At 41.8% G+C, this 13,254-nt stretch overlaps 1 protein-coding gene and 1 long non-coding RNA gene across 13 annotated transcripts in view; one reads left to right on the top strand and one right to left on the bottom strand.

The window, feature by feature from the left end:
* The window catches only part of LOC111247579 (glutamate receptor ionotropic, kainate 1-like), a 124,464-nt gene that overhangs the window by 43,182 nt on the left and 68,028 nt on the right, over positions 1-13,254 (top strand). For all 12 annotated transcript variants that reach the window (XM_086982408.1, XM_086982407.1, XM_086982404.1 and 9 more), the window contains one exon: positions 1,485-1,590. In XM_086982408.1, coding sequence (XP_086838534.1) covers positions 1,485-1,590 — 106 coding nt within the window. The remainder of the gene's footprint in view (positions 1-1,484; positions 1,591-13,254) is intronic.
* On the bottom strand, positions 3,143-11,812 carry LOC147756922 (uncharacterized). Its single transcript, XR_015322925.1, has 3 exons — positions 11,688-11,812; positions 8,835-8,947; positions 3,143-8,139 (listed from the first exon to the last, which is right to left on the bottom strand). It is a non-coding gene; the product is annotated as an uncharacterized LOC147756922 (long non-coding RNA).

Genomic DNA, 13,254 nt, shown 5'->3' with positions numbered 1-13,254 from the left:
CTCAAAATGGCAACCTGTCATTATGCGAAGCTTTAGCTGATTCGCACCTAACCAGTTGTAAATAGAACTAATGGACTTACCTTCCCTGTAATGTAAGTTACTACAAAGGGGTACTAAAGAACTGTAACAGAGCTTTTTACGGTTCCATATATGTTTATGCTTTCGAGGTTAGTATGGACCACAGCCGCGGGGACCTACGTAGCGAGGATGGCTGTGCATGCCATAGTGCGTTTGCTTCAAATACTATTAAGGATCATTAAACAGGCATTACGATGAGCACAGGTACCTTCGGCTAACATTAAACTGCCTGCAATGCATCGTTTTAGCGTGCACGTTAACATGCTCTCTGCCGCTTACTTTTGCTGCTTTGGATAATTCTCCTTCTGCCGTGCCAATTAAACCCTTTGAGATAGATTTATTAACGCATGTTTCGGCTGTAACTAACGATTTGATGAGAATGATACATAGGACAAAACTTGAAACACTGGTTATTGGAACGTCTTTGCAGAGAGTAACAGTACGCTACAAAGGTGATTTTTCATTAACGGACCCAACGTCTGTAGGCTGTCGAAAGCCCTCTCGTTCAACAACATATACTCACGTAATCCCTGTGAGATTTCGCAAAGAAAAAAAGACGAACGCGAGCACGGTACGATACAACATATTAGCCCGGTCCGGTTATTTGCTGCTACATGCAATTAACTTATAGGCTATTTGTTATCACTATTCTGACCTTTGGCCATTTGTAATTCTGGCGTCATTATTGCATTTGCCTTTCTTGGTAAACCTAGTCGGGGAGAAGCAATTCTTTCGCTCTGTCCTGATGAGTAATGCGGATCGTACTTTACATACGTAAACGTATCACGCTGACCACACGCTCAATTTAGGGCTGCTAAGCCCCAAGTCACCTTCCTGCCTGAACGATTACCAACGACAATACGCTCACATTATTATCTTGGTTTGCCAGTTGTAGCAAAAACATTTATTTGAGGATGCATTGTGATCCATGCCTGTCAATTGTCTTTGAAAAGAAAACTTTTACGGATGCGTTCTTATCGACAGTACCGATCTCACTTTCGACTCTAACGAGCACGCATGAGACTGGTATTCTTAAAAAAAATAGTCTACTTTGAACATTATGATCGTTTAATATATTGAATTAGCAAATGAGTGCCAATTTTCTCAGCTAATTTTGGTTTAACTAGCAGCCGTTTGTCGGTACGAAGTTGTATAGCTAAAATGCCTATAGATAAGCCTATTCGGTGTGCTAATGATTGCAACAGACGTTCGCAGATTTGTTCTTTTATCTCAGTTATTCATACGTGCACGTGTAGGCCTATTTAATGGCCTCAAATCAAGTATGAATTTGGACATTTTTATGTTGCTTGTAAGTTAGGTACTGCTAAAGTAGGGCGTGTGATACCTAAAACTTCATCTCATGGAAAAATTTCTTTTTCGCCGTTACCCTCTTCTGATTTTTATAGACGGGACCGTAATGATCGCCGTCTTCTGAAGCGCGATGAACATAATGGTGAAGCTGATGAAGAGGAAGAAGCCGATGAGGACGCCAGTTTCCCACCAGGCCTTGAGGTAAGTTCTGCGAACTGTTGTGTTTACCTATGTAAATAATGAACCAGCGTTTCAAGCAGAAGCTTATGTTCTCAACTGAACAACTAATAGTAGATGATTTCCCGTTTTCACCGTGCCGATCTCAAATGGGGCTATCTAATTTTATAAGCTTGTGAAAGAAGACGAGGTTGTAGAAAAAATTACTCCATTACCAATTATAAGCGAAAAAATCACTATAGGGTAATGGCTCAAGCGCTTTTTCCTTAATGTAACCGATGCGCTTTTGCAGGTGTGCCTTTATGATGATTAATAATAATGATAATGAGCTCTTACTACATGGATGTTTTCTAACGCTAGGCCGAAATAGCACGTGGTTGAAACACACTGTATGTCATAGTAGGTCTTCCAACATAGTTACTTTGAGAATATAGTGCGGTAGGCGAGAGCATACTCGTGCACGGCATGACTATGTCTTGCGAATAACATGATGTACGTGCAAGTGTTTATGCGAAACCAACGTGTTTTTGTTCGCGGTTGTAGAGCTCAAACGTGTTATAATTTTTTTATTGCAAGCCTGTCGTACTTTTCCTTAGCTATACTATTTTTTGCAAGCTAGATCTGGGAAAAAGATTGGTGTCTATAAGGGTGGCGGCTGCTATCAAAAACGAGATAGTAGTACTTAACCACAGACCCATATAATTCGAAGAGCTCGAACGAATGGTTCGTAATCAGTCGAACCCGGGATGTAAAAACTTATGCTTGATTATAAGCTTTGGCAGCAGCGTAAAATGTATGCCTTATATCTGCAGTGGGGCTTTATGTGTTCGAAAGCGATTATATTTTATACAAGGCCAGCAGAAATACAACTAATCCTTTTAAAGAACCATTATGAGTTATATGACATGCATTACTCTCTCCCTCTCTCTCTCTCGGTATATATATATATATATTTGCGGAACGGCTTTTTGACTTCGAAACACGTTACTGTAAAGAACGTTACGTGCTACCGTAAAGAATTTAAAGTAATGAGTATGAACGGACGCTACAAGAAGCGGTCACTGCCCCCTTCCGAAGCAGATCAAGCCAACACTATTGCTTGGTAAGCCTAATTTTTTTTTGTACCAGAACCATGCCGGAACTTGAACTGTCAATAGGATTAAGATGGATGGCTCATTCCCATCCAAAGTAAAGGCGGCTAGATACCAAAATCATTAAAGGTCTCACCTTTAAAATTAAGATTGATATAAAAGCCATATCTGCAATAAAGGTCTCGTTGTTATATTAAATTTATTACTCGAGTGCACTTAACTAAACATTTTTAGCTCTTATTTGTATTGTTAACTTAATCTCATTAAATAAAGTTGTTTTGAAAGTTTAAAAATGATATTTTAATCACGCATCTTATCACCAGTTTGCAGTAAAATCGATTATCGAACTATCCATAATGGACTAAGAAATAGTTCTTTGAAAATCTCAAGCGGCGTATTTTACATAACTCTATAAAATACTCTTATTTAACATACTTTAGTTACATAATATTTATTACGCTAAGTTTTTTTAACATATCCTTTTCTAATGGAAAGCACCTAATGTTATCCTTGTCTTTTTCGTCAGATTAACACACGGTCTCATCTTTTGCTTGTATCAATGTAAAAGACACGGGCCTCACACTTTTGTGCTAGATAGAAAAAAAGACTTTTTTTTTTCATCGTATTAGGTATCAGTCTAGGCCTACTACCTACTTCGTACCGATTGCACAGTTGACCTGATAATGATTTCCTATTTATATATTGCATTGCTGACTTTATAAACCGTCTGGAGCTGTTACTTCTGAAGTTGCTGAAATTTTGTTCTTCGTCGCTCAGTTGTATTTAGACATGAAGCCATTTTGACTGTAAACGTACATCGAATTTAGCCGAAACATCGAAATTGATGGAAGTTCGTACATATAGTGATAGGCGTTTCGCGTGGAAGAGGTACTAATTTGGATCAAGAACAGGCTGTCGTAGAAGTTACAGAAATTATCGCACGAGATTTAATAGGTTTTTTTTTAATCATAACAGAGTCCCTGCTATATTCTCTATTTTTCAACACTTTTCTTACTTTCCTTGTAATTATTTATTTAGGATTTGTTCCTTAGGGACGCCTATTCAAGCCAATCAGAAACCTATATAGATAAGTGACGTATATTTTTTTTTCGTATTTAAGTTTTTCAGTTGCACAGGCGTAAAGCGTTTATTTTAATATTGTTTTGGAACGCTTATCGTTTCGCGTCCCAACATTTGTTGTGTTATGTCATTGTGCCGGTATAAAAAATACATCTATACGTGAAATTCATCCGGATGCACCGTGTTATGGAGAAGTTCCTAGCACGAAAACTTCCGTCGTTTATTTAGGTTTCGTTCCAGAGTATCGAAACGAGCACGGTGCATTGTCTAAATGTTTCTTCTTAAGGTTTGATTATATTGTTTAACCGAATAGTTCTTTATATATTACACCATGGCAGATTTGCCCTATACCGACGAATTGTTGTCGCCTCCGGGGGTAGCGTCGTGTCGCGTTCTCGTGTACTGCAATCATAAACTACAACTTTCGTCCTTTTCTGCCTAACATGTAATTAATAACAAGATCTATTGGAGGCTTCCACTTACCTTCAGTGCTGGCATAAGTTGCCAGCCCATCATATATGTAAGACAAATCTTCTGAGGACAAGTAAACGTAGAGATTTAGAGTACCGCTAAATACAGGATCTAGTGCGTCCTTTATGGAGTTTGTGTCAGTCAAATCGAGCAAACTTGTCATTATTTTTAATAATAATTCAGTATAGTTTAAAATATAGGTTAAAAAGGACGGGAATGTTTAAGATGTTTAGGTTATTTTGTAAAAAAAAAAAAGATCTTAAATCTATCTGATTAACTTGAGAGGTGATAAATTCGATTGTGTTCAATGGATTATGTAACGAATTCACGGAACGGTCAAAAAATATCATTGTAAGCCTATTTGATGGGGTTTCGAGTCCTTTCAGTATATCCTATCTCCGTTGCTATACATCACTCGGTTAAGAAGCTTCAACCGCGCTTACAGAGCTAGCTATATTCCAGAAGCTGGAGTCGCATTTTGCTTGTTAAATTAAATCGTATATAATTAACTGTCAACGTGATCTTATGATTTTTTTTGTTTTGGTTTTTATAGAAGTTAATAACTTGCCCAGACACGCTAGAACTAATATTGTTGGATTTGCGTCTACGAACACCTTTTTCCATTTTGCAATTTCCTTTTCGTTGATTCGGATCTTCAATGAATAGTATTACAGGATGACGACCAGATCATATGATTGGGTCACTCATTTCATCAGACGCGTCAGACGTGGCTCGATAGCTAAAGAGATGCGACACAGCTAACGAAGTCCACTGAGAGTAATCTTGAGCTAACCTTACTATCGGTGTGTGCGAGCCCTGAAGCCCGAAATAATTAAACGGGATACAGAGTAAAGCTGTAATTATATAACAGCGAGCAGCTTACGATCAGAAATTCCGCTTCTACCCCCTTTTTCAAGCTGGGCTCCGAATACCTCGCCTGTGGCCAGTTCCCATCGCGGCATCACCTTGCCACACAGATTCTACTGTTTTGAGAAGATAACTTGAAAATTTTTCAAGTTTTCTAAATATTTTCTTTTGGTTGAATTTTGACTCATTTGCAAATACGAAAAGGGGTCTAAATGGTAAGTTCGTGAGCTAATAAATTTCTAACTGATCAAAATCGTATTCAGATTTAGGCATTAACAAACAAACAAACAATATAAGCCTATCAGTGAACAATTATCTAGAGAATTAACACGCTGATGATTGTCAGCACTGGCTAAAATACACATTTTTGTACCTCTACTTATCAAAACCCCATCATCGTTCTTTTTCTGTACGTGGACCAAACGTACAAATCAAACCTTATCTCTAAATTGTATTGTGTAGTTTAATAGACTAAATAATAACGTGAAATTCTGCTCAAATCGGTGAACGTTTACGTTGCCCCGATCTAAAAACTCTATACAAACGATTTCTTCGCAGTGCATTTAACGAAGAAGATCCAAAGCAAAAAAACAACTAGTTTCTGCATGCCGTTGCCATTTATAGTATTCGAAAGCTATTGGCAAGGTGTAAAATCTCATTAGGACCCCATTGCTTCTTTGGACTACTGACAATGAGGTAGCATAGGCCTACAGAACTTAACCTCGCAGTTTGTACAAAGACTCCTTCACAAACGATGAAATAATATTGAATATATATGAAATAATAATAGTAACGCTATTGGACAAGGGGCAGGTAATCGACAAGTGTTCAATTACAGCATAGAAGCAAGTGCACTGTGACACAAAACATGTAGAAAGGGCAAACTTATTATACTTTATTAAATTAAAAGACACCGTGAACTGGTTCTCTAAAGTCAGTGTAACTGAGAGCGTACTAAGGAACCATGTGTTAACAACGAACGTTAACCGCTAACGAAGTGAACAGTAGCAGAGGTCTTTTATTACGTAAACTTAGTTTACGTCTAAGTTTAGTCTTGATCACAAATTTTACAAGTAATTTATTGAGTGTTCCATCTTGCTTGTGTCCATAGTGGACCCTAGCCACATGTTGATCGAGAATTTGTACGTTATTCATTACGGCTAACTTTTAAAAATATCTATTATTTAAAAAACAATTATCAGATTCTGTGTCACATGTTCAAGGCGCATACATCCTATATACGAAATCACAATGTTACTCTCTGATATTTTCTGATGTTACGAACTCTGATATTTTCGAAGGGAACCTTTGTACAAGAAAGTGCGTCTTCCGAAACTAGAAAAAAGAAATGAAAAAGCAGCAGGTCCTTGGAAGATATGCTATGGCATTTAGCAGTGGTTACCGTTTTCGTCAACGCAAATTTACTTATGTCTTAATTTAAAAGTAAATACCTACATATATAAAATGTGCGAAGACCGCACGAAAGGAAATGTAGATTGATTGCTACGTAACGTTCTAATGGTAGACATAGCTACATTGCTCATTGACGACACGCGCTAGACAACTTTTTTTTGCTCAGTAACTTTTCATCGGCCCAGTCGTTTGTGATGGCATTCGAAACTTATATTAATTCGTCAATGTCAGCTGCGCATACAACACCATAGGCAGAAACACGGGTGTAGTCTGCTTATTTTTATAACCTCACCTTTGATATATCTAGCGTAAATATTCCATGGAGTAATCCGTAAATAAAACGTGGAACAATCTAATTTGCTGAAGAATTAACTTATTTAGTAATGTATACGTGTACAAATACCTTTTCAGGATAGATCAGGATGATAAAGTAGCCGGCGGGTATGGTATGTGCTATTGTACATCCTGAGAGTTTGTGTGCTGAAGCAGTTGTAGCAGTAGATATTCGCAGGAAACAAATAATGAAAATCATTTGTGAAACCCTCTAGTCATTCACGAGCTCTTCATCGTCCTGTCCAAATCAACTTTATAAATGCGAGAGATAATAATAATTTGCATTTTAGACGAGACAGAGAGGGCACAGGGTCCGCCGGCGGCTCCTAGCGGCCACTTTTTCCCCGGAGGCTGATCATGGCACAAACGACTGTTTACAATGACTTTTCTTAAACTTTCGCGACGATGAGTGAAACGCACGGTCGGAATTAGTATTTGTCGTAGTTCTTTCGATTCGCAGTTTTCACGAAGTCGCCCTCGAGGCTATTGCCACTGCTGCACTTCGCATCGTTCGAAGCATGGTATAGCTCGGCTCCATCACAAGGCATATGTCCTTCAACGCATAGGGCAAACGCACACACAGTTCTTTCTTTTGCATGGACCAGCCTTATCATGACTGGTTCAGTCGTGTGAGCCGCTCACTGATTCTAGGCGGCACATCTTCTGTGACTATCCGCACGAGTTCTCGTTTTCTTTCGTCGACTCGTTCAATACAGATGCGTGCACATTATGCATGTAGTCCCATACATTTTGTCTAGCCGCCCTTGCCTGGCTCAGCTGGTGCTTCGTTCAACCAACGGGTTCTCCTCTGAGGTCGATGTCATCGTGATCTCGTACGCGCGACGGTCGTTGTCGTGCCTTTTACGCCTCTGCATATGTAGCGCCGAGTGCGATCCCGTACAATCTAATACAAGCATTGCTGGCATAGCAGGCTTCCTTCTTTCCGGACAATCCATCTACAGCTTGTCTACCCATATGTGTCCCTACATGACATCGTCCCCACCATGCTCATAAGCGGCTGCGCCAATCACTCTTCGTTCTGGCGTTTTCAACTTCATATCGTCTCTGAGAAGCCTTATGGCCGGTAAATTTTGCGCCTGAGGTAGACCTAGATGCCAGCATCCGTGCATATGCAAATTCGTATTTGCGTATTCTCAAAAGCTTCTGCCCTCGGACGGACTTCAGGGATACTTTGGCTAGCAGGAAGCAGAGCTTATCATCTCAACTGGTACAAATCTCATATGAACGTGACTACCGTCGCTATTATTAATTATTAGTCAACCGTTTGAATTCGTCAGTCAGATGAGCGTCAGCATTTCTGTAAATAATAGGCACGGGTAAAACAGGTCGTAATTTTATGTTGTGCCATTGGTCACATCTCCGTCAAGCTACTTGATATTCAGAGCACGCTATACTGGGGGTGATTAGCTTCACGCGTGCTGGTAAAGATGGAAGAAAAGATTTTAGGTGCGATTAGCGACGGCCAAACCCAAGATTCTACATAGTTAAATAACACGTAATCCTATCTCCGATCAATCATACCATAAGGATCGTTTGATTTTTACTATAAAACGAAGTAAGCAGCGTTATACATCTACTGATTCCTTTGTGTTGTAAGCAGTTCTATATTCAAAGGATCTGGAGGAAGCATAAGCGATAGCTGAAGCCAATGCAAAGGTAGTATTGATGGCACATTGCGATCGTACGAACGAAAATAATTATAATCTTCTTTATTATTTTTATTATATTAATTAATTAATGTAACATTTTTTTATTATGATAATGGAACAACGACGAGTTTCTCCCGCTTGATTTTAACGGAAGCTAACTTTAAATATCTTCATGACTACCTACGCGCATAGGTCTCAGCATAATAGAGCAAGCTTTTGACCATTATATTGGCAGTTCTGTAAAATATGTGGTCAACCGCAGTAGTAATGTTAGTAGACGATATTTCATCGTTACCAGCACGTTTCGTCACCATATGTATATAATTAATACAAATTTGTTTACCAGTAATCCACTGTGTTCTTAAGTAGTGATCATCGTCATCATCCTGGGCGTTCAAGACGACCTGTCAGGACTATGTTTCAACACGAGGCCATAAGGCCATAAGCCATGCAAGTCTAAATAAGAAACAAACAAAACGACGGCTCGCATTAATACGGGACTGGCCTGCGGCATTGTTCACTTCTATCGATCCAGCATCCATTAATAGATACAAACATCTCAACACATACATATATATACACACACATATTGGGGAAAGAAAAATCCCATTCTGTAATAATAATCTATGAATGAATGAACGCATGCCAGTCTGCTGCACGGTAAAGGCAAAGGAGTGCTCGTTCCTGCCAGCCAGCGATAAAGACGCGCTAGTCCACTTCATTTTGGCCGTAGCTGTAGAATTTTTTTGATTTTGAACACGATTCATCAAGTGGTCAGAATTAATCATTTTTAAATATGACGTTCGGGAGTTTACGAATCTAGCCGAAGTAAGCGCTGTTGGGCTTACCTGGCAAGCAGCTATGAGGTTCGATAGTAATATCTTATCTTCCCTACGAGTCGTTTATTGTTTTTCTAATTATTAATATCTGGTAGTAATAATGTATCCCGACGCTGAGCTTTGAACCGGTGTGGCACATGCTTATTATTGATGGTTACCACGGCGACGCACTTGAGAGAAGACGCATCCGCAGCCCAGACCATGCCGCTGCTACGGTAGGATGGCTGGCGGTATGAGCGTATTGATGAGCGGATTGGACGACGCCGCTGGAGTTCGACGAGGCCTACATAAAGGAATTTGAACACGTGGCTGAAGATCGTGGGTGCTCAGCCGACCAAATGATATTAAAGGCGCGGCCGTTCGTGCAAAAAACCTCTCGAATGTGGATTATATAGGACACCTTCAGGAAGGAACTGTGAAGACTGCCTGCCGCCAAAAAACAGAATTCCCCGAATGCCTATTTTTGCGTTACAGGGGTGACGGAGGGGACGTTTGAATATTTTGCTAAATGAGTACTGATAGATGAGCTGAAGGTCAACCTCAAAGTCAACCTGTTTCTGAGAAGGGTCCGAAGAATCGTAGCTCAGCTATTTACGTTCATCACAATGGCTAGAGCCGACTCTTACATCAAGTTGTTTAAATCTCCCAAGCTTATATGGTTTAATGGAATGCATCGAACATCGAAACAACTTCAGCTGCTCTCATTATTCTGACGGAGGGCGCTTTAACGTGCAAAGCCCGCGGTTAGCAGAGGAAGCAAGTCAGGTTTCATTTGTACCACCACCGTGAAACGCCGTGCAGGCTTCTTACCGTCCCTGGTGCCTCGATCATAGCCCATTCACTGGCTAGCTTTCGGTGCTATGAAAATGCAAAGTCAATGAGATTATTTTAACGTAGGCACACATAGAGGTTTGCGATTAGTTCTCCAAAAATCAGTCAGAAAGTTGCTGTTTTGAACTTACCATCGGAGCCACCCGGAGATTAACATACGTACGCCGACTGATGGCATGCTATTCAGATGTACCGCGTCAGATAAGTTTGACTGAATTGTAATGATGGAAATACAATACAGGTTTGCGGTTGTATATTGAAAGCGGCTATAAAATTCTCATCTCTGCCAAGCTTCGATGAAACTAAGCCGGTCCGTTTACGCTATATGTATATATAGACTGCATGTACTGCACAATGGACAAATAATACAGTATATGGGTGACTAATCAACTTATGTAGCAACAGTATTATTATTACTATCATATAATGCTGATTAATATCGAATATATATTTCTTTACAAATATTTTTCGTCGACCGTACATTGGGAGGCCGAGGTCAAATGGAATAGCCTGTAGTTAACAGGAAATAAGTTCCTTTTTTTTATGAAAGAATCCGGAACCATACGACGCGTCGGCGTTTATAGAGCTGCGCAAGTGGTATTTCGTCTGTGGCACTTCGCCTTCGCGAAATCATTGCTGATGACTAATTCTATCGTTTTTCTCACTATGTTCTGTACAGGACTCTCTCAGTGCTAAGCATGTGTCTAAAACAGTGATTCAAGCATTAAAAAAAACAGACGGCGTCCGAAGTGCATTTACTCCGTTCTTAGAATTATAATTAAACCTTAACACGAATAGACTAGCTATTTCGGGGCACCGTGGCGCCACAAGGTAAAAGCTTCCCTTTGCTAAATCACGTAGATGATATGGTAGGCGGTTAAATGCAAGTAGCCGCCAAAAATACGTATAGCAGCTAGCGTCGCGGCTTTCGGTAGCGGCAATACCACGTCAAAGGTTTTACACTGCACGTCGAAAGTCCTTGCACCATCAACTAGCTATACCACGACCGCGGGCGGCGAAAATGCCGCTGTCGGGGCAATTACGAGCGACAACCGTTCTAATGGCCTTTCCTGACTTTGCTACAGATGTGCTTTGTAGCGACCTTTGCACTTTATACCCCTGGCTGTGTTGTTACTCCGCTCACCCTTTTCGCGTACAGTGACCGCGGTCACTTCGGACAACGGACAAATGCAGGCTTACGCCCGCTCTCAAATGTTGTCTAGCGTCTTTAACGTTATAAGCCTGCCTCGTCTCCTCTGCCTTCTACTCCTCAGGAAAATGCAATGAGATTAGGCTGCAAGAGCTAGTTCAGACCAAAGGATCCAACGTATTCCATGTTGCAGGTTCATGCATGAACTTGCAACAAACCCAAACTGTACAGGATACCCATCCGTAGTACATACACACAAATGTCCAAACTCAATACACACGCACACGTTACACGAAGCACGCGACTCCAGACGTCAGGGTAGTCACCGTCTAGTTGATGGCAATCTGCAAGCCAATGCTTGAAGCTTAATACAAACCTTGTCAAATTAATGCATTGGCGATAAGTTGAAGAATATAAAAAATAGAGAAAGAGAGGTAGAAGCGGCAGCTGGAAGCGCTGTAGTACCGATCGCATCAGTTGCACCAAAAGCAGAAACTGAACAAGTAGGCGAGAACTAACGACATCAACTGATACCAACACCGTCATTGATGTGCTAGTACTAGTAACGATGGGCCCAAAAGAGAGGAAACGGGAGAGGATAGCGATTTTTATTTTTTCTGCTACGAGGAAAGCGTTATGTCAGTTACTATGTGGAGAGATCAAATTGCTCTCATGCTTCCCTGACGCCAGTAGCCTATAGCTACCTTTTTTGCGTGCCAGACCGTTATGTATATTTAGCTTGCACTCAGTCAGTAGCAATGACAAGTCAAAAGACGGCAGCGAAGACGCCTCACCAAGGTTTCACCGAGGCTTGCAAGGGAAAGATCGCTTGCCGGAGCAGAGCATCTCCAGCGAAGGGAATGAAGAACGGAGAGTTACATGATGACGACAATGACAACGACGGCGAAATGAAAGGGGCAGGGAGCCAGCAATGGGTATGAGATGGGTATGAGGTCACGATGACCAGGAGAGGGGGGAGGGGTGAGCGAATAGGGAAACCCCGCTGTCACTGCTGTCGCCGCCCGAGCACAAGGAGTGGCAATTCCTTTTTTTGAGCGCTGCTTTGCTTGTAGTGCTGGTGCAGCGGCGGCGGTGTCTTACGGCGGCTGCTGCTAGCCTGGTTCTGGTGAGTGGAGGGTGCGTACTGTTAGGTTTGCCCCTGGCTGGCCGTTCATGCCCCTTACTAGACTGCTTGGCTGGCCTTCCAGGCGAGTGGTTGGCCAACCGGCCGGTTAGCCGCTTGGTCAGTCCCTAGTGATGGTGATATTATATGATCCTTGTGGGTCCATTTTGCCAGGCTCCATCCGGACAGCAGTGCGTCGCCCTTGCGCCGTTTGTCCGCCGCTGCTCGCCCTACGCATAGTTCCGTGGTCTGTGAAGCTCGCTGTAGTAAGCGACTACCGTACCATCTCCACAGCACAGCTACCCGGCGCCGGAACAACATCAAACGACAGCCACTGAACGTGGGTGGAGAAGGCCGTTATAGCAGAAGGGTCCATCCAGCATAGGAATGGAGAATAGGAAAATTGTCGGTAGGACGGGCGGCGGGATACTTGCTGTGGCCCGAAGTGCAGCGGCGAACAAAGTGCCCATTGGCCTTGCCAACTGTTCCCTACGCCCCCCTCAGCCCTCAAACCTGCAAGTTTCTTTTATACCCTACCACCACAAACCCTATACAGCGAAAAGCCCGAGTGGGCCCCTTTACATAAAGCGCTCCACTAAAAGGGGTCCGGTCCGCGGGTTGGTGGAAAGTCCTGGGAGGACCACAGCAGGCCACAGCCTGCAAGTCCTATTTATACCTCGAAACGGTCCTACGGCAAGGGTACACCAGGACCAAAAAGTGGAGAAATGTGAAGGCTAGAGAGCAGAGACGAGTAAGGCAAGGGGCGAGTACACCATTACCACAAAATGGAATGAAACCCAATCCGCCCTTTTCTGCCTTC

Source organism: Varroa destructor, unplaced genomic scaffold (assembly GCF_002443255.2).
Source record: "Varroa destructor unplaced genomic scaffold, Vdes_3.0 BEIS01000003.1, whole genome shotgun sequence".
In the NCBI taxonomy this organism is placed as follows: Eukaryota; Metazoa; Arthropoda; class Arachnida; order Mesostigmata; family Varroidae; genus Varroa; species Varroa destructor.
The sequence above is the reverse complement of the archived record's forward strand: the minus strand, read 5'-3'. Positions and strand labels throughout refer to the sequence as shown.